Here is a 24,011-nt window from a genome sequence, read left to right on the forward strand (position 1 = left end):
GTCCTTATCATCCGGAGAATATCCCAGTATGTTTTCTGCGAAAATCTGGAATTTTATTAGGATTTCTGTAAAATACACGACAAGTCTCTTGTGTTCTGCTCTGTGAATCCACCCTCCCTCCCTCCCTCTCTCTCACCTCAGACGCTGACCAAATGGATGTACACAGTGAGGAAGGGCTACCGTGCCATCACCTACCACAACTGGAGGCACGGCTTCAACGTAGGCCACACCATGTTCTGCCTGCTGCAGGTAACGGCTGCACAGCATCCACTGCCTCCACACGAAACACTAGAGCTTCCAGATTAACAGGAGCAGGATTCAAAGTCGCGTCTATAAAATGTAGTTCACACAAACAAATCATGCTTTTTTCTAGAAGGTCACAATCTATACCACACATATCCGCTCATAATAATCCAGGATTTGTCTCTTCTGGCCACAGACAGGGAGGCTGAGGAAGTACTACTCTGATCTAGATGCCTTTGCCATGGTGGCTGCTGCTTTCTGCCACGATATCGACCACAGGGGGACCAACAACCTCTACCAGACAAAGCAAGTCAAGATATTTTGTTTTGTGCATGGAGGAAATTAATGTGCAATGTCAATTTATCTTAAAATCCTTTTGCATTTTGCAGGAGTGCATCTCCTCTAGCTAAACTTCATGGCTCCTCCATCATGGAGAGGCACCATTTGGAGTTCAGCAAGGTGCTCATGGCTGACGAGGTATGGCACATTCATGGACAATAAATGAAGAAATGTCTGACTGAAACGGTGTACTTAACGGTTTGACCACTCGTCACTGTCTTTCGCAGAGCCTGAACATCTTCTGCAACCTCCAGAAGCGCCAGTTCGAGCATGTGCAGCACTTGTTTGACGTCTGCATCATCGCCACTGACCTGGCCCTTTACTTCAAGTAGGTTTTCTGAAACGCTGCACTCGGTCAGTGTTCGTCTGTGTCCCTCTTTTGGCTGACTGAGCACGCTCTGGAATCAGATAGTTCCGTTGACCATCTCGTCTCATCTCTTTTGCCCCCACACAGGAAGAGAACCATGTTCCAGAACATTGTGAATGCCACGGAGCCGATGACAGATGAAAAAGAGGCCATTGGCTTTGTCTCCAACAACCCCACCAGGAAGGAAATCGTCATGTATGTATCCGATTCAAGCAGAAGATAGCGCAGCTCTTGAGGAAACTCTGTCCAGTTCACTTTGAAATATATATTTGCAAGAAGCTTTCTGCAACAACAGACCCTAGTGAGCCATCAGCACCAGTAGCAGAGAGTCATCTTCTGTCCCCTGACTGCCTCTCTCTCACCTGCAGGGCCATGATGATGACAGGCTGTGACTTGTCAGCTATCACCAAACCCTGGGAGGTACAGAGCAAGGTGGGTGGCCTGCACGGCCTTTCACACAGGCTGATAAAAGAATATACTGTGAAGAAGCAAATCAATACACAGAATGCACAGGAGTCATTTTTGAGACACTCATGTAGTTTGTTCTGCTAAGACCAGATGACTGAGGACAGGCAGGATAACACTCAGTTTACATATATATGCATAGCTTTACAGTAGGTCCAAAACAAGCTTCATACTACTAACTGTAACTACTGTTGGTTGGAATGGACTGAAAATAATGCTGATAGTGAAATGTCTTTCATTTTTGGCTACATCCTCTCTGTCCTACATTTGTCTCTTATGTCCCTGTATCATTCTTTGTTCCTGTGTTTGTCCGTCCGTCCCTCTCCAGGTGGCTCTGATGGTCGCTGCTGAATTCTGGGAACAAGGAGATTTGGAGCGAAGTGTTTTGGACCAGCAACCAATTGTAAGCATCCCGTGCCTTCTCCTCTGGTCTTCATTTCACATGGTTTATTCATTTCTTTAGCTCTCTCAGGATTGTTTGTCATCTGAAACTCTCTCCTCTGTCCCGCTCAGCCCATGATGGACAGAAACTGTGCCGAACAGCTGCCCAAGATGCAGTGCGGTTTCATCGACTTTGTGTGCTCCTTTGTATACAAGGTAACGAACAGCTCTTGCACTGCACAGCTCCACCATTTTTCCTCAGAAAAAGTGTTCTGAACAAGGAAGGGGAGGCGATGTTTTAAAGATGGATCTCAAGGCATGAAAAAAGACATTTGGAGTTTTGGATTCTGGCCTGCGCTCAGTGTTGCAACAAATCTGCAACTGCTAGAATTTAAACACACCCACAGTTTAAGAGGGGTGTAATGATTTAATCCACCCTGTATGTGATTTAGGTTTTTGGCAAAGCGAAGCAAAGCACCATAAAAACCATAATCTGTCCACGAGTTGTTATGATTCCGTTCAATTTAACCGACTTTGATACTTTCAGAGAATATCAGCTCAACTGTAAAAATAACCGAGTCATTAACCTTACTCCATAGTTTAAAGTGTGACTTCTATTTTCAAGGTAATAACATTCATTTTTAAGCCCCAGCTGTGCATTAAATACTCATTTGACTGTGTCAGAAAGGTGAAGCCGAGAGCTGAATAACTAACACAAACCCGCATGCACACTTGAGTTGTATTGCAGTCTAATTTATAAAAGAAAAAACCCGTGAAAATGAGCTTGAGTTCAACAATTTCTCATACAGCCTCATTATGAGCTTTAAAGACATGTTGATGTAGCTTTAGCCATGAGGATGTACAGATATGAACCTGTTGAACCCAGCTGGCCACAGAGGGAATGTCTGTTAGCTGTTTGTCAGTGTGTCAGGATGGTATTTTGGACAAGAACACACACGTGCGTAACTGTGAACATGTGTCTGTCGTCCCTGTGGACCTCTGGTCTAAGAGGCACACCATGTATTTGCAAAACGAAATTTCCTCGCCCCTCTGCATGTGTGTCCTGTGATGTGAACGACACAGGCCTCCATCCAGTGTGTTTTCTTTCGTTTATCAGGAGTTCTCCAGGTTCCACAAAGAGATCCAGCCCATGTTTGATGGCCTGAACAACAACAGGGCACACTGGAACGAGCTGGCAGAGGTGTACAATGCAAAGATGAAGGCCATTGAGGATGAGAAGAAGAAACTGGAAGAAGAGGAAGCCAAGAAAGGTAAAAATAAAACTTAAACTGTGTCCATTGGTCCAATTAATGGCCTGATTGAGGGATCATACTATATCAATACTTCTTTTTTTAATTTCTGTGTTCATCTAGCTGGAGGAGGCGAGACAGGGAAGTCAAAGACCTGCACCATCTGCTAAGTTCCTCCGGCACATCTGGATCTGGACTCGTGCGGTCTGGTTAGGACTAATCTAGGCTACGCTAGCCTCTTCTGGTCTAGACAACTAGTCTAGTTGACTGGGCTAGTTTGGTCTGGTCTGATCTACACCGGCGTAGTTCTCTCTGGTTAGGCGCTCACTGCTCTGGTGCAGTCCAGTCCAGCCCTGTTTGTTCTGGCCTGGTTCAGTCTAGCCTAACTTTAGTCTAGTGTAGTCAAGAATCCAAGGAGGGAAGAGTCAGAAACATCACCAGGAAGTAATGTCGGGGACTCTGACTGCGAGAGATGACTCAGAGGACGTGATGTGTTTGAAACTTCCTCTGCCATGAACAATTGAAACCCAACTTATACATGGACAACAGATATTTCCTAGCGTAGCTACACTCGAGACATTTCTTACATGTCTGGTTTAAGACCATTGTTGGATATGCCCAAAAGCTGTAAACAGATGTTCCAGGTCAAGCTGAAAAGCACAGCTACAAACTCTTAATATAAAAAGCTGAAATAGGGGGCTGCATGTGGGGTGTATACATGCCAAGGCAATAGTTTTCACACAGGGTTCAGTCACACACACAGTATAGTAGTACTATAGTTGCACAATGCACTTAGCTGCCGCTGTTTTGGCAGTGGCGGGCCATGAATGGAGGGCAGGCAGGCACAATAACCATGTAACTTTGTACCTAACAGGGATCTGGGTTTTTTTTTTTTTTTTTTGGTGAACAGTTAAAGTAGAGTTGTGGAATGTATTCCTTGAAAACTGAAGCATCTGTTAATGCTGCGTAACAAACCATGAAGCTCAGATGCTACAGCGAGTGATAACGCTCAGCCAAACAAGGGCTGACGTTCTCTTACCTCAAAGGGCGCCGATGAGTCGCGGAAGAGTATATTTATTTTAATATGCAATCTATCTACATACGTATGTATTTTTTTGATTCTTTGTCTGAGAATTTTGTACTTGAACTGTCTTCATGGATTGGAGGGTTTGAGGCGAGCTGTGAGAGAGGGCGTTGTGAGTCGACAAAATGTGAAAACTTTATTGTCAGCTTTGGAAAACACCTGTTATCTTTAGGTCCAATGACCTGGAAAAAAATAAATAAAGGTAATATACATAATAATTATGTTTAGAGCAAAAATTACAAATCCATGTCAATTCAAAAAAGATAACTCCTGTTAAAAGTGCACGATTGCACGTGTATATAGTTAATTGCATAGCATTTGTAAACTGTAAATTGTGTAAACTTAAGAATATGTGAAGCATAAAAGTGATTTGAAGGACGCACAGTGAAAGCAACCTTTGTTTCTTCTAAGGAGGCAAGAGAGTCAGGCAAACAGGGCACAGTAGATCTACCTCTCCTGTAAGAAGATTTGATGGGATTTGATTTGATTGCCAGCCAGCGTTTGAGATCCAAACAGCTTTAGACTTTAAATACCCTTCTTACAGAGGAGGTAAACCAGGCTACCAAAGCCTTAAATGTACGTGCGGGCGACTTGTGTTTGAAATATGGCGGATGCAGCTACAGCATCGATTGTACGACGATACAGGCTTCGTTCTTCGCTGATGCAACGGAGTGATGAATCACGCAATAACTGACTGTTTGATGTCAACTCAGAGTGAATCTCAGCAAAACTCATCTCCATGCAAGCCTGAAGTGAACTTGATCTGGTCAGGCATCTGAGTTGACAGCACAACCCTCTCCCCCCCCCCCCCCCCCCAACCTACCCCTGTGGACTTTCTGAAACACTTTTAGCAATGTCCCTCCTGGGTGCAAAGGCAAGCTCTCAACTTCCTGTTACGCAATGTCATCTCCTCTAATCAACGGGGCATCAATCAAAGGCACTTAATCCTATCAGAATGGCTTTGGGACTACCTGGAAACTCCTCTTCTGCTGCTTGAGGTGAAGCGAGGTGCTGTTGTGATTACTGGAGCCAAAACTGTGCAAAAAAACATTCACTGAATCAACCCCCAAGTGATATGTTTTAATGATTCAAGCATTTACCTCATTGTTCCTGCAGCACACATTTACATGGGTGGTTACACCACCAGTTCTGCCTCCAGCGATACAAAAAAAAAATGGCACCTTACTTTTCCATCAAGGATCCTTTGTGAGATACCAAATAATGCACTGTGTACTTTATCCCATCAGTGTCATTCAGACATTAGAAACCTATCATTTGACGTATGAAATGTCCTCTACTGTATGTATGTGTCATGAGATGTAATATGTGTAAGCAAATAAAGGAATTTATGGAGGTGTGAGAAGAGAGAATCGCCTTTTCTCGATATGACAGTAAAGCACACACACAAAGGTACACTTTATCTCTTGTTCACACCCAACCGACATGCACATGAAGGTTAGAGAGTGAGAATGAACTCTTAGAGTGAAACCTTGGGCTTAGCTGCGACAGCGCTCGTTCTTAGTCACGTATCGTGCCGGGATCTTAGAGGCTCCAAAGCTGGATGAGCCTCGGGGGAAAGAGGATCAGTGGATTGGTTCTGATCCCTGCCTGATACAATGTTGTCTGGTCATGCTGATCAACACCCCAGTGTCCTCTCTGCAGATGCTGCATGCAGAAAAGTGGAGTTTGTGTGGTGTTTTGTCATCATTTTAAGTATACAGTCACTTAGAAGACAACAAACGTCACTCACTCAAACTTTGACTGTCAAACCCCTCCACTGAAAAATGTGTTTTCCTTCCTTCACTTCACTGTGGAGAATGTTGCAAGTGCAGAGCTTGACACTGGAAGGCTGTTTTCACTTTCATCTGATGAATGTGAAAACAGAAAGCGTCTCAATGCTCACCTAAACTCTTAAGACGTGCATGATTTTGCAACTACTTTGAAAGCCAGTTGTGGCTCAGTACGCAACTTAAAGAAGTGTGATGTTTGAACTTGAGACCTCTGGCACACATAAGAGTAGTTCATTTTAAACTAGCTAATTCTACTTTTTTGTTGAAAGACCATACCAAACACTACTGATATTTCTATGAGGGCATTTTTATGCATGTTAAAACATGATATGGAGTTAAATTCAGTTGTTATTTGGGATTCATAAATTCTCAGGACATTGGTAAGGGCCTGAAATGTGAAGGCAAGAGTGTTGACAACACAATCGATCAACTGTGAGGTCATCCAGGTGTACAAGTACAGCCAGGGGCCAAATAACGACCCACCGCCGCTCAAAAACAACAGGCTGTTATTATTCGATGTACCGTTCGCTACACTTAACCTTAGCTTATGTTGCCATGAATCACACAGTAAGTGACTTCTCCTGAGAAAGCAGAGAAGTTACGAGGCAGACAGAGCAGGAAGGGGTAAAGTAATTGCCTTTATTTAAGCCAAGGTCTATAATCTCCCAGCAACCTCACGCAGTTTCCTTCTGTGGAAGTTGAAATGAAAGCAGCTCTTCAATTTGCCCTTGGCCAGACAGACACCTCCAGCTAATCCTTGTTGTGTTTTTAAGAGCAGTGTTTGGCTCTTTTGTACGACTAGTTCACTGACTTTGTGTCACACGAGAAAGAGTACCAAAAAATGTGCCAAATCTACAGTACAGGTTTAATTAATGAGGTCATTCTGACATTTTAAAATGAGGCTAAGAGTCTGCAGCCATGCTAACAGCTCCATGAAGCTGCACCGGTGCTTTCAGCTGAATGCTAACATTAGCATGCTAACATGTTGATGTTAAACAGGTTACCTTACCATGTTCCTATCATGCTAACAGTAATTAGCACTTAACACAAAGTACTGCTGAGGCTAATGAGAATGTCATTAGTTTTTCGGTGGAATCACTTTAATTACAATTCATCCCAAAGGAACATAAATGTCTGACACCAAATTCCATGGCAAGCCATCCAAAAGTAGTGGGGTCATTTCAGTCTGGGCCACAGCTGTGGACTCTAGAGCCATGGTGCTACCATGGCTATAAATATTTTCAATTATTATCCACCATGATAGTGGTGGGATTGAAACAGTGTGGTGACAGTCACGTAAAATAAAGGCTCTGACAGGTACAGGATAAACATGAAGTTTATTTCTGTAGCAGTACCGAAACATACAGTCAAAGAGACCTACACGCACACAAGACTCAAACAGAACATGCTTAATGTCAGCGGCACACAGAAGGAAGCGTCGCCACAGCAGGGTTGCCGCTGATACCAGCAGTCAAAGAAACATGTCTTCAAAGTATTCATCAAACTCCTCCTCCCTAGACACATAAAACAAACAAAATCACAGAAGTGTTAGTTCCTGTCATGCACGCCGCTACACAGACTTAAATTCTTTGTATGGGTGGCCCCTGACTAACTCTGGCAGTGTTAGCGCTATGCTTTTTTTTATTTCATTTACATTTTATTCAAGCTCTAGATGATACGACTTGATGTGGAGTAGCAAGCATCGGCACAGAATACAAACAAATAAATAGAGACGGGCAACAAAAAAAAGACCTTTTTTAAACAAAGGCAAGAATAACTCAGAAAGGCATTAAATGTACTCACTCGTCTCAACTGAATATATCAAAGCAGCTGGTATGAATGTGATACTTGTGTTTACATTTAAATAAGACATGATATTCCTCTCCGACATCATTATCGTTACACAAATCATCGAACCATGACTCACAGGATCAGATCAATGCTGTGCTAAAGTCATTTGGAGCCAGTGCAACGGTTCAGAAGCGTTACCATTACATACTATCTAAAGTGTTTTGTCTAGAGATCAGAGTTTTACTCGTGTGTGTGTGTGTGTGTGTACGTGTGTGTGCTTGAATAAACACTGTCTCTTACTGTTGACATTTTCACTAATACCAGATCTTTCTGAGAGCAGATATCCAAATGTCAGGAGAAGCGTGACAGGAGCAGGTTAAGCTCTGGTGACTTCCCTGACAGTTCAGGACAGCTTTGTGCAAGGTGCCAAAGTGGTCTGCATGCTGTGCTATATAGAGATCGCTAACATATGTAGGCTAAGTGATTAGACTGTCTCTGATGGTCTTAAAGCATCTGAGAGGGTGTGGTTTAATGTGAACATTAGCTGTTAACCTCACCTTGACTTTTCCTCCAGTGCGGGGGCGGGTCCTCGCCAGTGGTCGGCCTCTGACTGGCCCTCTGGCTCATCACCAGCATCAGAGTCTACAGGAAGAGAGAAAGTCAGACTTCCAGGATGAGAAAACTGGGTCGACCAACAGTCCTTGTTCATCAGTTTTAATGTCAGCAGCATATGTTTGCCCTCTAACCAGAGCCAAACCATATCACGTTGTGCAAAACACTAATTATGGGTTCACCAGTCCCCATGTCGGATGTAGCCATTTTCCAGGAGAACAAGAGCTACGTAACCTTAAAGTTCCTAACTCTCCTTGAACGCATCGCGGACTAATTACACGATTCTCTAAGATTCCTACACTTAATCAAGTTCAGCCTTCAACAACCGCCTCAAATATGTGAGACAAAAGCAGAAAGAAAGAAAGAAAGAAAGTGTGAGAGTGCCTCTGGTTCCATCGCATGCTGAAATAACCTCTGGACTTAAAAATGTAGTTTTTGTGTTCTACTTCACCCTCCCACCACCCATCCATCCATCCAGACAGACCCTGGAATAAACAGAACAGGGACACAGGGGCAAAGACATACTTCATTTCATGCTGCTCACAGTGAAGGGCAAAAAGACGAGGAAGAATGCCAAAAAGTTGAGAGGAACTGGGAGTAAGACGGTTGAGAAAAAGCAGACCTGCTGTCGGTCTATTACTATTCACTACAGGGCTAATGGATGGGTTTCCAAACAGGACTGTGAGGGTGTTTTCACATGTCATGGTCTGGAGGCCTGGGGGAGGTAGATCATAAACTGCCCAATGTGTGTGTGTGTTTTAAATGTGGGAGGTACTTCTGAGCGTGTGTGTGTGTGTGTGAGAGAGTTATGAGTGCTACCTTTGTCCGAGTTCTGTGAGTCTTCTGAGCTGCTGGAAGAGGCAGAGCGATCTGTAGAGTCAGAAAATAAGGCACGTTTTAATCAAAAGGGAGCTGATACAGAACAATAATGTTAAACACAAGATAAAAATGGAAATTCTATCATTTCCAAGAACAAATTATAAACAAGGCTGCTCCCACGAGCTGTTCGCATCTGATGAGATTACTGGCCTAATTAATGGGACAGTTGAGTTGGAGAGAGGAGTCTTACCTCTGTGCCTCTTGTGTTTGTGCTTCTTGGAGTGTGAAGACGATCTCTTCCTCCTCTTATTCTTCTTCTTCTTCTTCTTCTTCTGTAGTGGCTCCTTGTTCTCCTCTGATAACCTTTTAGGCTTTGCTTTCACCTCCTTCCTCCTGCAAACAGATTCACACCGTGAACAAGATGCACTCACCTTATAAAGCAGCCAATTATATCACTATTTGGAAGACATCCTGAATTCCTTCAGGGCCAAAGGCACTTTCACAGGCCTTTGAATTAATCTTGGCTAGAACTTTAAATGCATGAAAGCTTTCCATACATTTTGCCACAAAGTCTGCTGGAACACTAGGAGAGAGAGAAAGCCTTGGCATCACATATCTAAAGCCTAACTTTTGCAGATTACAGCAATCTTTATTCAGATTTCCATCCATAACCAGCTCGAGCTACATTATCACATTCAGCTGTGTCCAGATTCCACTTGTAAAAATAACAAAATTTGATATACTACAATCACGACTGATAAGAAGGTCAGATGGGAGACATAAACTGTGGTCTGAATCCTAAACCCCTGCATGCTAGAAAATAATGTGTGCTGACTGTCCATGGTGAGCTGCCCTACTTCTGGCAGACCAGTGCACACTCTTTAAAAATCACTCATCGTGGGCGAAAAGATATACATTTTTAATGTAAAAATGTCTCAAAGGTAAAAAGCATGTTAGCTTACTGGTGGTGGTGGTTGAGTTTGAAAGAGCACTCAGGGCATAGTCCTAGAACAGAAACATCATCATTATCAATGTTTTCATTGCTTTTAATGCTTTCTAATCTCATCATTATTATTAAAGCATTTATAAAGGTCCTGTAACATTAATTCTTGCACTTCACACCTATTCTTCATCTCACAAGGTCATACATAAAGATGAATTTGGTGAGGAAAATGAGCAGGATTAAGTCAAAGAGCAAGAAGGAATTTACAGATACATTCATATTCAGAAACCCTTTTAACAGTTTTCCCAGAAAATGTATCATTTCATTTATTAATCTCTTAATTGCATTAATTTATTCACCTCTGGTGACAGAGCACATTTTCTTGAAATTACTGTGAGCATTAGATCTGAGTTTCACTTTAAATGTGTGTTGCTCCCAAATATAAATGCTGCAACAAATGTGTGTAAACTGAGAAAATGATTCTACCATACACATAAATAACACTATCACCTGTATGCATCTGGAAAACTCGTCCAGGTTGTAATGTCAGTAAATCATTTCAGTAAAGAGAAGAGGACCAAGGACGGAACCCTGTGGAACTCCTGTTTCACTCTGTCAGGCTGTCTGTTAATAACAACACACTGAGATGTGAAACTATGTTACTTTGAAATGCTCAGTTGTTTTGAGAAATGTATTCATCAATTTATATTCATTAATTCGCAGCAACATCATCCTTATCTATTACATTTCTCCAATGTGCCTCGCTCAGTTTACGCTCCAGGGTCACCAGACTGTTTCATTACTGTCAAAACATTTATGACAGTCAAAACACTGAATTTGGAATTACTACAAATTGGATTACATTTTTAGTTGATGAGGAGAAACTTGTCTGGATGTGACCTGTTGCACTTGCTTGTTAAAACAGTCTGTCATTTCTTGCTTGACTGAGTTCACTATGACTGGTGGGTCCTCCAATTACGGTAATTATTCTAACAGGATTTTCTGCATATGATACCTGAAGGAGGATTATTATGTGCTACGTCTTAGACGGGAACCCCTACCAGGCCACAGGCAGACGTACACACACGCACACACTCTCTCACACACACACACACATACAAACTTTTACAAAGAATGAGCAGAAAAAATAAGTATTTACTGAGTTTGACCAATGCATTTCTCTTCTCGCCGTGTTCCACGTAGGCAAAATTCACCTCCCAGCTTTTTAGGCCTTCCTGCTTCTCACAACGTTTGTTGCCACACTGGAACTGACCTGGGAGACCAGAGAGCAGATGTACTGCACATATAGAAAAAGACATATTTCAATTACATTTACATTCTTGTGGTGTTTTAGCCGTTTATCCCTTATCCACAGCGATCTACAATGTATGCAAGTGGAGAGATGTCTCAGCCGCAGAACCATGAAAGTGAATGCACAAATATTTTCGTGTGTAAAGATTTATCATCTATGATATAGAGCCAAAGAACGAATTATAAAAAACAACACAACTGATGAGGGACTATAAATCTGCAAACACTTCAGTTTCAGTCAGGCAACATCAAAACCCTGCTGCTGTCCCTCGCCTCCCCCCTCCATCTATCTCTACACCCCGTCCTCCTTAACCCCCTACCCCTTCTCATCTCCCCTTCTTCACCTCCCCTCACACCCTCAGGCCTCACTCCAGCCGCTGCACAGCCTGCCCATTATCCCTAGAGGAGCTTAAGGTGGCATTGATCTGGTCTCCGGGGTTCCTCCAGATTGTAGCAGAGGGAGCGAGTGCGTCAGAGCGGTCCATTCTTGGCACAGGAGCAGGAAATGCTCCTTACTCTGTGAGAGGAAAGTGATGCCGGTCCTCACCTGCCTAAGATTGAGACTGTAAACAGGCAGACTTTCCCTTCACGTGCTGTATTAGATTAAGGATCGATGACGTCAGCTAAAAAAGACACTTCTGGCTCCCGTCCTGGGTTTTGATGAGGTTGGCTCAGTTCATTTGCAAGGGTCTGATGTTATATTCAATGATGTAAAATGAAATCAGAAAATATATGAGTTTGAAGCTGAAATTTAGGGGCCATGTGCCAGTGCAGCTTTAAAGCAGAATACTGAGATGTATTTTAATTTCTTTTTTCTGGACTAGTGGACAGCATACAGTTACTACATTTCCTTTTTTGATTTCTGTTTTTCAACACCCAACCTTTACCTTTGTAAGCCATAAACATTCAACATTGTTTTTATGATACCTCAAGATCCTTTACTTACAGTATTTCAAACTTTATGGTTTCCTCACCTCAATGATTCTGCAATAAACAACATAACCGCACAAATCGTTCAGCCTGATGGCAACTTCTCATTTCTGAGGCTTTTTTTTATTTATTTGAAAACTGTCTGACTCATACCTAGACCAGACCTCTGGCCTTACAAAATATTATACTCATTAATGAATCAACCACTTCCTTATCATAGAAAAACAGCAACAATTTGATGGCTTGAATTGATAACTTGGACATGTAAGTGCTTAATAATCACATTTTAGGAAGCAGATATACGTATATGTTCACCTATCTCCATTCAAAATGTCTTAAAACTACAAATGTTAATGTATCCCTTTAAATCCTTGATGGCTGGTCCTTTCTGACACTATATGGGTGTGACTTGGGACAAGGCCATCTTTTCAACCTGGTGCCGACATGACACCATGAGCAGTGACCCGGAGACCTAAGAGAATCCTGTGTTCACCATCACCAGTGACGTCAATTACAAATGCAATGGAATTCTCCCACAATATCCTACTCGCTCCATCGCGCACACAAAGAGAGTCAATCAAATACACCTTCTATATGTTCACATACCTGCTTTTATCTGTAGAGATAGGGAGTAAAAGCCTCTGCTTTGCCTACACACAACTGAAAGCCCTTGAACAAGGCACTGAATCCCCTCGCTGCAGCAGAGAGACAGCTCAGTGTCGAATATAAAAGAATGTGATATATTTGAAGGTTACCACATGGAGAGTGTGAATGCGTCTGACCCTCCAGCTACTCACAACCACAACCCTGGAGAGTGAAGTCAATTGAAATCGGTTTCTGGACAACCACTTTCGAAAATAAATGTCAAAGACAAAATATAATCAAGGTCAGCAAGCAATTATTCACATTTCTGATAGTTTTCAGCCCACAGGTCCCACATTTTCTCACGTGAAAGCTAATAAGCACATCTTTAGTCACTGGTAGAAGAGACATTTTTAAAATAGTGCCCACAGAGCATCCCTGCTTTACAGAAGAAGCTTTATACTACACCTCCTGTATGGGTCTGTGCTGACAGTTTTACAAATAAAGGATCTCCACTGCGTTTTGCTGATAAGTAGTGGGTATCCTGACACATCACGTGAGCCTCACATGCCCCATGAAAAGAGCTGGCACCGGGTTGGCTGAGTAAACCCGTGAAGAGAGGAAACTCCTGTCCTCCTACGTCAATGGTCACTAATGCCACCAGCCCACGGCCTGAGATCAAGACGGATACACCGCAGGACAGATGGCCGCATGATTAACATTCACTGGATGAAGTCACAGGGCAGTGACCTGAGCCAGTGATCTTTCACTTTCTATTCACTCTTGGACAGCAATTAAAAAAGGACACACTATAAAACTAGACGTGGTTTTTGAGAAAATATCCTAATTTAACAGGTAAAGTTCACAGGGGATGCTGACCAAACAGGCAAAACAGGTCAGACCTTATGACACCATAGACTCTTATTTAAAAGAATACTTGGTCTTTTTGGGGAAAGGCATCTATTCACAGTCTTAATGAAAGTTAGATGAGAAGATTGACACAAGTCAATCTAAAGTCAGTAAATATGTGCCAGTTAGCTTAGCTTAGCATAAAGGCTGGGAATAGAGGGAAACAGCTAGCCAAGCTCCTTCAAAAGGTGACGAAGTCTGCCTACCAGCGTAGGTGCAGGACCATTTTCTGATCTGGCACAGTCACTTCCTGGGGTCTTGCTGTAACAACAGGGTTGCTAGGCAACCTGCAGAATGAAGGCACCCCCACCTTTTTGTCTAGTACTAATCTCTGTACTAATTTAAGATAGCCAGCTGCTGGCTGAATGTGGCATCAATCTATTCACCTAACTCCCTGCAATAATGGAAATAAGCGTACATTTCAAAATGTCAAACTGCTCCTTTAATGTCACGGCTTTGCAGAACAGCTGCTGTTGTAAAACTATACATATTTCCAACAAGGAGCTGCCAAATGCACTCATCAACTTCTACCGATAGTGAGGAACCAGTGTGCAGAACGTAATGGCTCCGCCTAAAGCCACATAAAGAGCAGCTGACGTGAAAAGTCATCAGTGCTGTCAGTATATACTTGGCCCAAACACATAGTTTTGCCCGCAACCAAGACAATAGTTTTGTATCCTCACAATGTCGACCTGACTGAAAAGTCTGTCAGAATGGTGCATTCATGTGCAATACTTATTCTGCTTGTGAATTCAGGGCTGTTCTCCAGCCAGCTCTTGATACTCATCACCCCCTACCCCTGCAGCTCCTTGGGGTCGACCACCTTTAATAAATTCTGGGCCTGTGGGAAACACTGAACGATCCACTCTCACTGCCCGCTGGCAGATTTTTCAAATATTGGGAATGTAACTGGCATCCAAAAGACTGATTCTTTTCCATCCGCACGTGGATCAAATTTACCCTTTTTTACGTCTGTCTTTCACATTGACAAGTCGTCCAGACTGCTGACCCGAAGTTCAACACTCTATTTTGCTATTTTTATTTACTCCACAGCATCCTGTTAACGAAGTAGACCAAAGAGCATTACGTTTATGTTTTCTACTGTGTGTGTTGGCTTCCATTTGTCTCTGCAGACTATTGAGATAGACTTACATTTCTTGATTTTAATGCACAACACCCTATTTACATGCGTGGATAAACACACTAAAACAATGAAAACATAGACACTGGCAGTCTCTGTTGTTAGACTGGGCAACTCTGAAAGCTTTGTGGGCTGTGGGCTAATGAGCTATCACTTCTAACACTTAGAATACATTCAGTAACATCTCCAAGGCTTATTTATTTTGCCTGGCACAACAGAGCACAGCAGGATATCCTTACAAAGCACAAATCCTGTCTGCATTTGGACATAGGCCAGGCTAAAGCAACTGAGAAGATCTCACCTTTAAAGTGGGCTATCACTTTCATTTTACTTAAAACAGAAAATTAAAGGAAACTGCCAGGGTGCATTGGAACGTGACGCTGTTCGAACTCAACAGACTAAATCCTATATACCAACCTGACAAATAGGTCTGATGATGGGGCAGACGTAGGATCAGACAGGTAAATGAAAGAAAACTCAGGCAAGAGCAAGTTGAAATGAGTAAAAATGCTGCGTCACAAATCCACAACAGCAGAATTAAACTCAAATCTGAGGTCATTCAGTCAATAACTTATGAAAACTATAATGTCACAGTGCAGACTTGAAGTGGCCTCACACTCCAGCTAAGTGTTGGTTCAACAAAGGCAGCAGACGTGAGTCAAACCTGATTCCTGCACTGAAGTTAAACGTGTGGGAGCAAACATTTTCAAACCATTTTTTAAAGACAGGAGAGTTACATAAGCCAAGACCATACTCCATTTACTTTGACAGGAGGCCCAACAAAAATAAGTCTGGCCTCAACTACCTTTGGCCTTTGACTTCCCCCTGACAGCAAGACTGAAGTTCAATTTATACCAGAAGAGAAACACACAGAAAAACATGGCTCGGCATGTAGAGCCTGCAGGTCTTACAACCCACATGTGCATCTGCTCCAGCCTAAAAGGCTCTCAAGACACATTTTAATACCCAACATGCTCATTCAGCGAGGGATTTATCTGTTACAGAAACACATTTAATTGGAAGCACAGATAATATTTGGCAACACAGCTCCATCATAGTTTCATGTGCTGATGAAGAAAGAAATTACATAGACTTTGGTTACATGACTTAAAGGTACCATGTGGCATTTTTGACCACTGGGAGCGCTATAGAGTAGATGCATATAGACACATGAGCAGATGACGGGATACACGTTCCTGCCACCAGTTTCAAGCTATCTGACTGATCAGAAGAATCGTAAGATATCAAAACTGGATGGGACGATGATGAAAGATTTGCAGAAAAATCTGCTTTGTGAACTTTCTGTGAGAAAGACAAAACATTCGAAACCTTTGTTAGACTTCAAGGAACACTGACTTTAAAAAGTGTTAATCCACGAGGCACCTTTGAGGTTTGTCTATGGGTGCTTTTGTCAACTCAAGGACTTTCCTGGCATCCTGTTTCCCTCCTACACAACCGGAAGAATTCATGTGAATCAGAGGTATGAATGTGGATTAGACAAAAGGGAGGAGGATGACATGTGATGCTGCTCTCACGTATTTGATTCAAGGACACAATCTTTTTCTCTCATCCTCCACCTGTTTAAAAACAACTATATATCAATTTCCGGAGGAAGAGAGATGGAAACCTTTTAGTACCGCACATTCCTCCATCTCATATCACACTGTGGCCATGAAAAAGAAGGGTCGCTGCTCCCTCTAATCTGCCCTATTGAGTGGAGAGCCGTCAACATGTCTAATATCACCATGACCTGAAGTACATGGGCAGCAGGAAGTGACATGGAGATGATTTCCAAAAAGGTCTCCACGGCAGAGTGGAAGTGCAGCGACCCTTACAGGGAGATCCAGGATCAGTTTAACTGGGGAAAAGTTCAATCACGTCTATTTTGTCTGTCAGCAGAAGTCGAGTCTGGTCACCTGACAAGTGCAGCACCTGAGCCTCACGACATTCAGTCCAATAAGTGAGTATCAAAGCAAGCCTTCTCGGTGATGACTCATCTGCAGTTTGTACAGATTTTGCAGTCGAGTGCCTGTGTTTGAATGATCCACTTTAACGGCCCTTTAATCAAATCAAGCTCAACGATAAACTTCTTCCACCTTTAACTTGCAACACAACCTCTTTTAAGTGTTTTCTCCACGCCTGAATGAGGACATTGGGTCCACCTTATGGGATTACATTAGCATTGATTTCACTGGCGAGTCTGGTTACACATGCTCTAAATAGTGCTCAGGAAGTATTTCTATGGGAATCGTTAATGTACACAAATGACAGACAGCTGAAGTGAAGTGTCTCTGACCTGATCTAATCTCACTTCCTGTAGAGTATTGCTACAGGGGGTGACCTGTCAGAGACCAGGATTACACAGTCTTAATCTGGAACAATATATTGGCTTAGTCAGCTTTCTCAGACATACTGTGTCTGCTTGTGCGGCTACACTGATGTAAACATTAGTGCGTATGGCTCAGGGCATATCAATAAGCTGTCAAGGCAGGTTTACCCTCACCGAGTTGCTGATATGTCTTTCCAGGTAAACCTATAAATGCTCGTCACTGTGACAAGAAGGAGCAGTAGACAGAGTGGAGGTGTTGTACTAAGCCCAAACAATTAACAGACGGTAATCGTCGAAGCCCTGCCAACCTGTCAAAAGTAGGCCGCATCACAAGTGCAGGGGTAGAATGAGGTTTTCCTCTGGGCGTCAGACATAAACAGGAATCCAAATGTTAGGTACAAGGGAACATTTGTGTGAACCAACAGATCAATTGCCCCAGTCAATAACTGAATGGTGTGAACAGTCCCTGAACGCTGGGAGCCACAAGAAAACAACAAGAAAACTTGAGTGGAAGGTGAAATATGGGAAAGGTTTTGATGCTTTTCAGGCAAGCAAATACACCAAAAGCACATGAAAGAAGCATATTTGAATAATAGTCTTAGATGTGGAGTGACTTGTGTTAGAAAGTGTCCACAGCATGAGGTCGACTGCTGTGTAAATTGCCTTTATCTCTGTCGCCATCTAGTGGAGATGATTGTAAATTGTTTTGTGGGCAGGGTTGCAGCAGCTGTGTCCCAAATCCACTCTGCATACTAATTCTATACAGTATTTACATGCACATTAAATGCCATAGCATACCGTTTTATCAGTCAGTATACAAAAAAACTGCTTTTCTACTGAAAGGAAATGACAAAATAAGTCAAGTTTGGACTGCAAACTTAGACAGAAAGCAAAAAATCTTTCAGAAGATTGATCATTTGGAGCCGTTTCAGCGCCACCTACAATCGATGTTAATGTTTGTGAGCAGCTCCTCCATTTCCTTTGCATTATGGGACAATCATGTCCATCAACTGCACGCTCAGAAAACAACCGTATTGAACAGGCATTCTGCCTAAATTGAGTTCATTAAGTCACAGGGACTCTTTAGTTAAGAAGAATGTACAGCAGTATACACAAAATACAAAAAACAGACAGAAATGTGTAAACACAGAATGGGGATAATGTTGCCATACCTTTGCCTGATACAACTTCATTCTCAGTCCGCCAACGAAATCCAAACTGCACACATTTAAAAAGACCCATGTAAATTAGCAAAATCCTTTACAATGAAACAGCCAGAAACACAACACAAATTCCCATAATCTGATCAATCTTAAAGTAAGCTTTGCAATCTTAATTTAGGAATCCTTCCGCAGCTCAGTCTTTGAATAGCCATTAGCATTCAGCAGCATTTGAAGCGGAAGAATTCAGCGCGTCAGGGTCTGAATGCTGTTAAATAGCCGAACCAGTCTAAAATTAGACAGGCTAAATGTAAAATCTCCTCAGATGTGAAATATACAACACATATCTTCATGTCAATACTGTTTACAAATATTTTTATCATGTTTTCTTGTGAATGGATGCTTTGCTTACTGTAGATGTAATTTGGGGTGTGCATGCACCATCTCCAATAGTTGGAATGATGCATCAAAGAACAGATGGCGCAGTCTCTGGTATTTTTGCCAGTGCCTCTACATAGAGCTCTCACAGCACAATCTCCGTCTGTGGATTCATCTACATGCCGACATATTCACCCAACACAACTGATCAAAATTTGACTAAACTTGTGGGAATGATGCAGCTCGCGCCTACATTTGCAATCATTAACAAATATGACTCATTTGTAGGGGAATCTGGGTGTATGTGGCAAGTTTTGAGTCAACTGGACTGATGGTGTGAGGACTAGGTTCATAATTTCAACTACATTACCTCTGATGAGGTCAAATGGGGTGTTACGTGCTATATATCTATATATGTATGTCATCTCTCAGAGATCTGACAGCCTGACAGTCCCCAGATATCACGTGACTTTGTAAGATATTTGAGTACAGCGTGATCAGACCAAACACGGGAGCCATAAGCACACTGCCCTTGGGTTTAAAATATTGTCACTTTTAAAGCCTGGCCTCGGACCAGAATGGGCACAGTGGTCACTGGAGACAGAGCACGGTGCCAAAACACAGCAAACCCCAAACATTTATCTAACAGTGGTGGGGATTAGTGTCTGCGTTATGAAATATTAACCTTTACTCGTGGCAACACCGCTGGGACAATTAGTGTCATTTTGAAGCACAGTCCAAAAATGGATCATCTTGCCAAGTCCTGGCAGTGGTGTCTGGGATGGCTGAGGTGTCTATACTCAATGAATTATTTTCTTCCTGCACATTCCATAATTATGCTTCACCTTAGGAGAACTTGTGTTTTTACCTCCTATTGCCAACATCGTCACCTGTACTCTGCTATTATTAGTGTGTCTAACACACAGCACAGATACACCCTTTACTTTCTTTCGTTTGAAACTGGCTTCTTATTTCAGCATCTTAAAGCAGTCTTTAATCAGCAGGAGGCACGAGCCACCTGTTGCTGTATGTGCTGTCACATTGTTTGACATTTAATAAACGCCTACTGCGGCTGCATCTCTGCTTCAGTCATTTCATCTACTCATCCCACCTTGTTTTCCTTGTATCTGCTGAGGTCAGCTATGCAGTACTCTTTAAACAGCTTGTCATAATACTTCTTGGCAAGTTCTTTTTCCCTGAAACAGAATAAGGCCAGAAGTAAGTGAGTGACTGCCCACATGTTTATAATTCCTTTAAAGAACATTTTCATAAAGAACAGGACAATAATCAAAAGAACACTCGATAGCCTGTATGAACGGCTGACTGAGGACCATCACCATGTCATGTCTTCCTCGTCCTCGTCCCTCCACAGGAAGCGGTGATTCTCACGCAGCACATCCAGATCTGTTTTGTCTTTGGCTCTGAGAGGGAAAGAAAAGCTTAAATGAGAGGGCTTATAATCACAAATAAACATATAAGAACAATGCTCTGTTATGGTGAACATATTGTCTTTGTCTCAGTGACAGCAGATGACCGGTTGTCAAGCCCGACTGTGAGACACAATACTTACGCAGAGCGTTTGAAGTCGGCCATCTGTCCTCCATAATAAAGTATGTAGTCACCGACAAACTTCTTGTGCCGCTCAAACTGGAGACGTCTGCTTAAGGTCAGTCTCTCTTTTACTTTTGCAGACTGTGAAATGCAAAAACAACTGAAATTTCCCACCTTCCTCAGTTTAAATAAAAGCAACTAAGCACTTACATGATGACTGCTATATGATTTTTTTTTCCCAAGGCATAATGTATGTAGTTTTAAAAAAGTGTTCTATCATTTCATATACATTTCATATTAAAGCATATTGAAAAAGGATACAGCATTCATTGATATCAGGTGGGCTCTTCTGTTCCTGGCTTCCTCTCTGAAAAACAGAACAATGAGCTGCTTCAGTTTTGTTTTGAGTGTCTTGGTCTCTTTAAAGTCCCCCTAATGTTTTTTTTGAAACATGGATCAAAAGTGAGAACAATGGACTGACAGGAAACTATTGTAACACAAAGGAATTACGATCCCATTTGATTTTATGAGAGGCATAAATTAAAAAAAAACATCTTCTCTGGATGGTAATGTAAGGACAATGGGAAAATGTATCTAATTTTGGCAGCAATGATGAGTTTTCAAACATGAAAATTAAAATTGGATTTCTCTCATTTTAATTGTGTCGTACATCAGAAGCACACAGTTTGCAAATAAAATTTCGTTTTGACTGAATGATTTCATTTCACTATTGGCAGTTCTTATATATTCTCAGAACTGGCCTTAATCGCTGTGTGAACAGGTAAATTCCATTTGACTGCAAAGGAGTAACAATTATTTTGAGATGACAGAAGCGAGCAGGAAGCTCTGCCGTGATTGTAGATAAACCCAAATGTAAAATTAAATGACTCGTATACTCTCACTGCAATTGTACCTGTCCAGCTCATTAGAGTGGAAGCTCCGGTGAGCCACCTTCGAGTGCCGACCTCTCTGGAACGGTTTCTGTAAGATCTCCTCCTCACGTTTCCTGACAAAGGTACAAATATACACAGAAAGTTTATGTTGGCGGATGAGGCTGTCGGCCAACATTAGTCTAAATGTAAGCTACTGGAGACAAGAGTTTAGCTGGTAGAAAAAGCACTCATGTTTATGCAGAATATATTAGCCTTTATATGACCTTTAAGACTTCCTACACAGTTAAACTCATTTTAGCATTTGGTCAGCACAGATACACAATCCCATGAGTACTGAAGAGCAAAATTTGAATAAATTGGTAAATATATTATTGAGCCTTTGTAATTTAGCCTTTAATTTTACCTTTTAAGGCCTCTCTCTGAGGACTCTGCCCGCTCATCGTCATCGCTGAAGTCAGAGTCATAGCCGCCTGCTCCGTGCACCTGAGGAAACACAGGAGGAGTCCATTCCGATCACAGGTGATACACTCAGACACACAAACACACCTGCTTGCAGAATGATGCAGATTCTCACAGCATAACTGTGTGCCTATATAAGTCCACAGGAATTCAGAAGCATGCTGTTACGATCTGGACTGTTTAGTTTTGTTATTTCATTTTATTTTGTAGCCACCTCCCTCGTGTGTCAAAGCTTACTTTACTTCCTGTGTCTTCCCGCCCCTGTGATTGTTTGATTATGTCCACCTGTGTCTGATTCGTCTCCTTCCCTGTCTATTTAAGTCAGCGTGTTTCCCTTTGTCTTGATCACATCATCCTTTACGTGTGGCTTTCCTGTTCCCAGGGAAATTTGTAGTATTCTGGTAAGAGTCCCTTTTTTTCCTGTTTCTTAGATAATTGTTGTGTTTCCCTGGAGCTGCTTCCTTGTTTTGTTTTTTTTTATTATTATTATCATTTTGGTTGCCTTATGTTGTTAAATAAATCCTCTGAACTGCTTCTGCCCTGCCTTTTGTTTAAGTCTGCATCATTGGGTTCACTTCCTTGCTTTTTGCCTGGCCTTTACATTTTAACACATGCAGAGTAATGAGTGACAGTTTTACACGGTACTGAGTACTCTTACAAATGTTTCTCCACTGCACACAAGTCAGGCTATAACTGGCAATGTAGTAATCAGAATCAGCTTTATTGGCCAAGTATGTGCATACTGCATGAAGACACATCCAAAGAATTTGACTCCAGTTATTCTCAATGTACTTACACACAGTTGCAAGAACAGTATACAGGAAAGAAAGAAATGGACAATGTTACAGCTTCAAAACAAGGACAACGAAGCTGAACAAAGATATGTAAACATAAACCTAGAACTACTATACACATACAAGCAGGTGGAAAAGTGTGTGTGTCAACAACGACCAACAACATGCAATGTCTGCATACACGTGCTTCTATTAGTTGTAAACACTGCTGTACATACGTTTCTCTATTGAAAGGTTTACTGCTGTCAGAGTTGCGCCATGAACGCTAAACACACAGACACCACCTGAGGCTAGAAAAGGAAGCACAAACTCTGTACTATCCGCTTTTATAAGGCATAAGGAACATCTCGAGGTGCTATTTTGTATGTTGTCCTTCATCTGAAGTGTGGTACAATGCTGCTTTTTGCTTAAAGCTTAACTGTAACCAGCAAAGCCGTCAAGAATGAAGACAGTAACGTTTGCAGGTAACGTAGGTAAGGCTAACCAACACTTAGGCTAATGTTATGTTAGCTAACTGGCTTGTAACAAATACACGAAACGCTAAATATCCGCCCAAACGTTTGCATATAAAATACTTTTGAACGTTAAACCATGTAGGTTACCTTCACAAGATTATCCATGAGTTCCGTCACTTCAGTCTCCAGCAATTGCTGGCAAATGTTTACAAAGCGAGAGGCAAGTCGCCGGATGATGACGTAGAGGAGCGGAACGCAGTATGGTGACGTCCTTTCTAGCTTCATGAATTATTCTGAGAGAATCTGCTGAGAAAAGATGACATAAATATTAATACACCAGTCGTTGGGGCCACTTGAGTTCAGATGTTGTTTTGGTGACATTAAAACTGAATGATTTGGATCTCTATAAGCTACCGAAGGATGTGCCTCTGATCATCTGCCAGTTCTTCGGTTTGCATTCATCTTATCACTTCGTTTGTAAGCTCGTTGTGCTTTCTTCATGATTATCCATCGTAATAACACCCCTATGAGGATAACCATATCCATCCATCAACCCATTATTTCAATTTACTCAATTTATTTACTGGAGGGCAGTCATCGCAAACTGTGTTTATGTGAATAACCTACAAAATAATAACAATTTAATTTATTTTTAAATTAAATTCAAAAAGGGTACAACTGAATAAATGCCTCAAACAACACCCACTAATTGGCAATTCGGGTATCATATCGTTCATTTCCGCTGAGGGCCAACATAGAGAGGATGCACGTAGGCGTTTGATCTGTAGATGGAAAATAAAGAGGCTATTATGCTATTTTAATGTTTCTGTGTCCCTGGGTTAATCGGGGTGGCAGTTGTGAACGTTCGCCACATCTCGGAACAGAAGTCCAGTGTTTCATGACTTTTCCACGACCCATCGAACCCAACAAAGGACTCAATGTGGGACTGAAGGAAGAGAGGAAGTGAGAGACAAACGCTCCAGAGAGCGTGAATGACTCTCATCCTTTGTTGTCTTAAGAAACGTAGAAATATTT

The 24,011-nt window shown here is 42.0% G+C and overlaps 2 protein-coding genes across 3 annotated transcripts in view; one reads left to right on the top strand and one right to left on the bottom strand.

Annotated features, from left to right (window-relative positions):
- pde6c (phosphodiesterase 6C, cGMP-specific, cone, alpha prime) overlaps positions 1–5,492 on the top strand; it is a 30,424-nt gene extending 24,932 nt beyond the window's left edge. For both annotated transcript variants that reach the window (XM_076759751.1, XM_076759750.1), the window contains 10 exons: positions 142–249; positions 440–549; positions 633–720; positions 810–910; positions 1,037–1,144; positions 1,318–1,381; positions 1,743–1,817; positions 1,928–2,011; positions 2,913–3,066; positions 3,169–5,492. In XM_076759751.1, coding sequence (XP_076615866.1) covers positions 142–249; positions 440–549; positions 633–720; positions 810–910; positions 1,037–1,144; positions 1,318–1,381; positions 1,743–1,817; positions 1,928–2,011; positions 2,913–3,066; positions 3,169–3,215 — 939 coding nt within the window. In that variant the 3' untranslated portion in view covers positions 3,216–5,492. The remainder of the gene's footprint in view (positions 1–141; positions 250–439; positions 550–632; positions 721–809; positions 911–1,036; positions 1,145–1,317; positions 1,382–1,742; positions 1,818–1,927; positions 2,012–2,912; positions 3,067–3,168) is intronic.
- Positions 5,493–7,237: 1,745 nt separating this feature from the next.
- fra10ac1 (FRA10A associated CGG repeat 1) lies at positions 7,238–23,216 on the bottom strand. Its single transcript, XM_076759163.1, has 14 exons — positions 23,124–23,216; positions 21,672–21,751; positions 21,289–21,381; positions 20,697–20,742; positions 20,395–20,471; positions 20,162–20,245; positions 19,936–20,020; positions 18,459–18,504; positions 11,244–11,357; positions 10,104–10,146; positions 9,392–9,534; positions 9,142–9,192; positions 8,268–8,352; positions 7,238–7,433 (listed from the first exon to the last, which is right to left on the bottom strand). The coding sequence occupies exons 1-14, from the start codon at positions 23,139–23,141 to the stop codon at positions 7,391–7,393; spliced, it is 1,008 nt and encodes a 335-aa protein (XP_076615278.1). The 5' UTR covers positions 23,142–23,216; the 3' UTR covers positions 7,238–7,390.
- Between the last annotated feature and the right edge of the window lie 795 nt (positions 23,217–24,011).

This window comes from Chaetodon auriga, chromosome 20 (assembly GCF_051107435.1).
Source record: "Chaetodon auriga isolate fChaAug3 chromosome 20, fChaAug3.hap1, whole genome shotgun sequence".
Classification (NCBI taxonomy): domain Eukaryota; kingdom Metazoa; phylum Chordata; class Actinopteri; order Chaetodontiformes; family Chaetodontidae; genus Chaetodon; species Chaetodon auriga.

Excerpts from the sequence above, each read along its gene's own strand:
- fra10ac1 (XM_076759163.1), bottom strand. Across the intron at positions 11,358-18,458 it reads TGAAGTTGTATCAGGCAAAG|GTCAGTTCCAGTGTGGCAAC; the intron begins GTATGGCAACAT and ends CTGGTCTCCCAG. Across the intron at positions 9,193-9,391 it reads CAAACACAAGAGGCACAGAG|ATCGCTCTGCCTCTTCCAGC; the intron begins GTAAGACTCCTC and ends CTGACTCTACAG.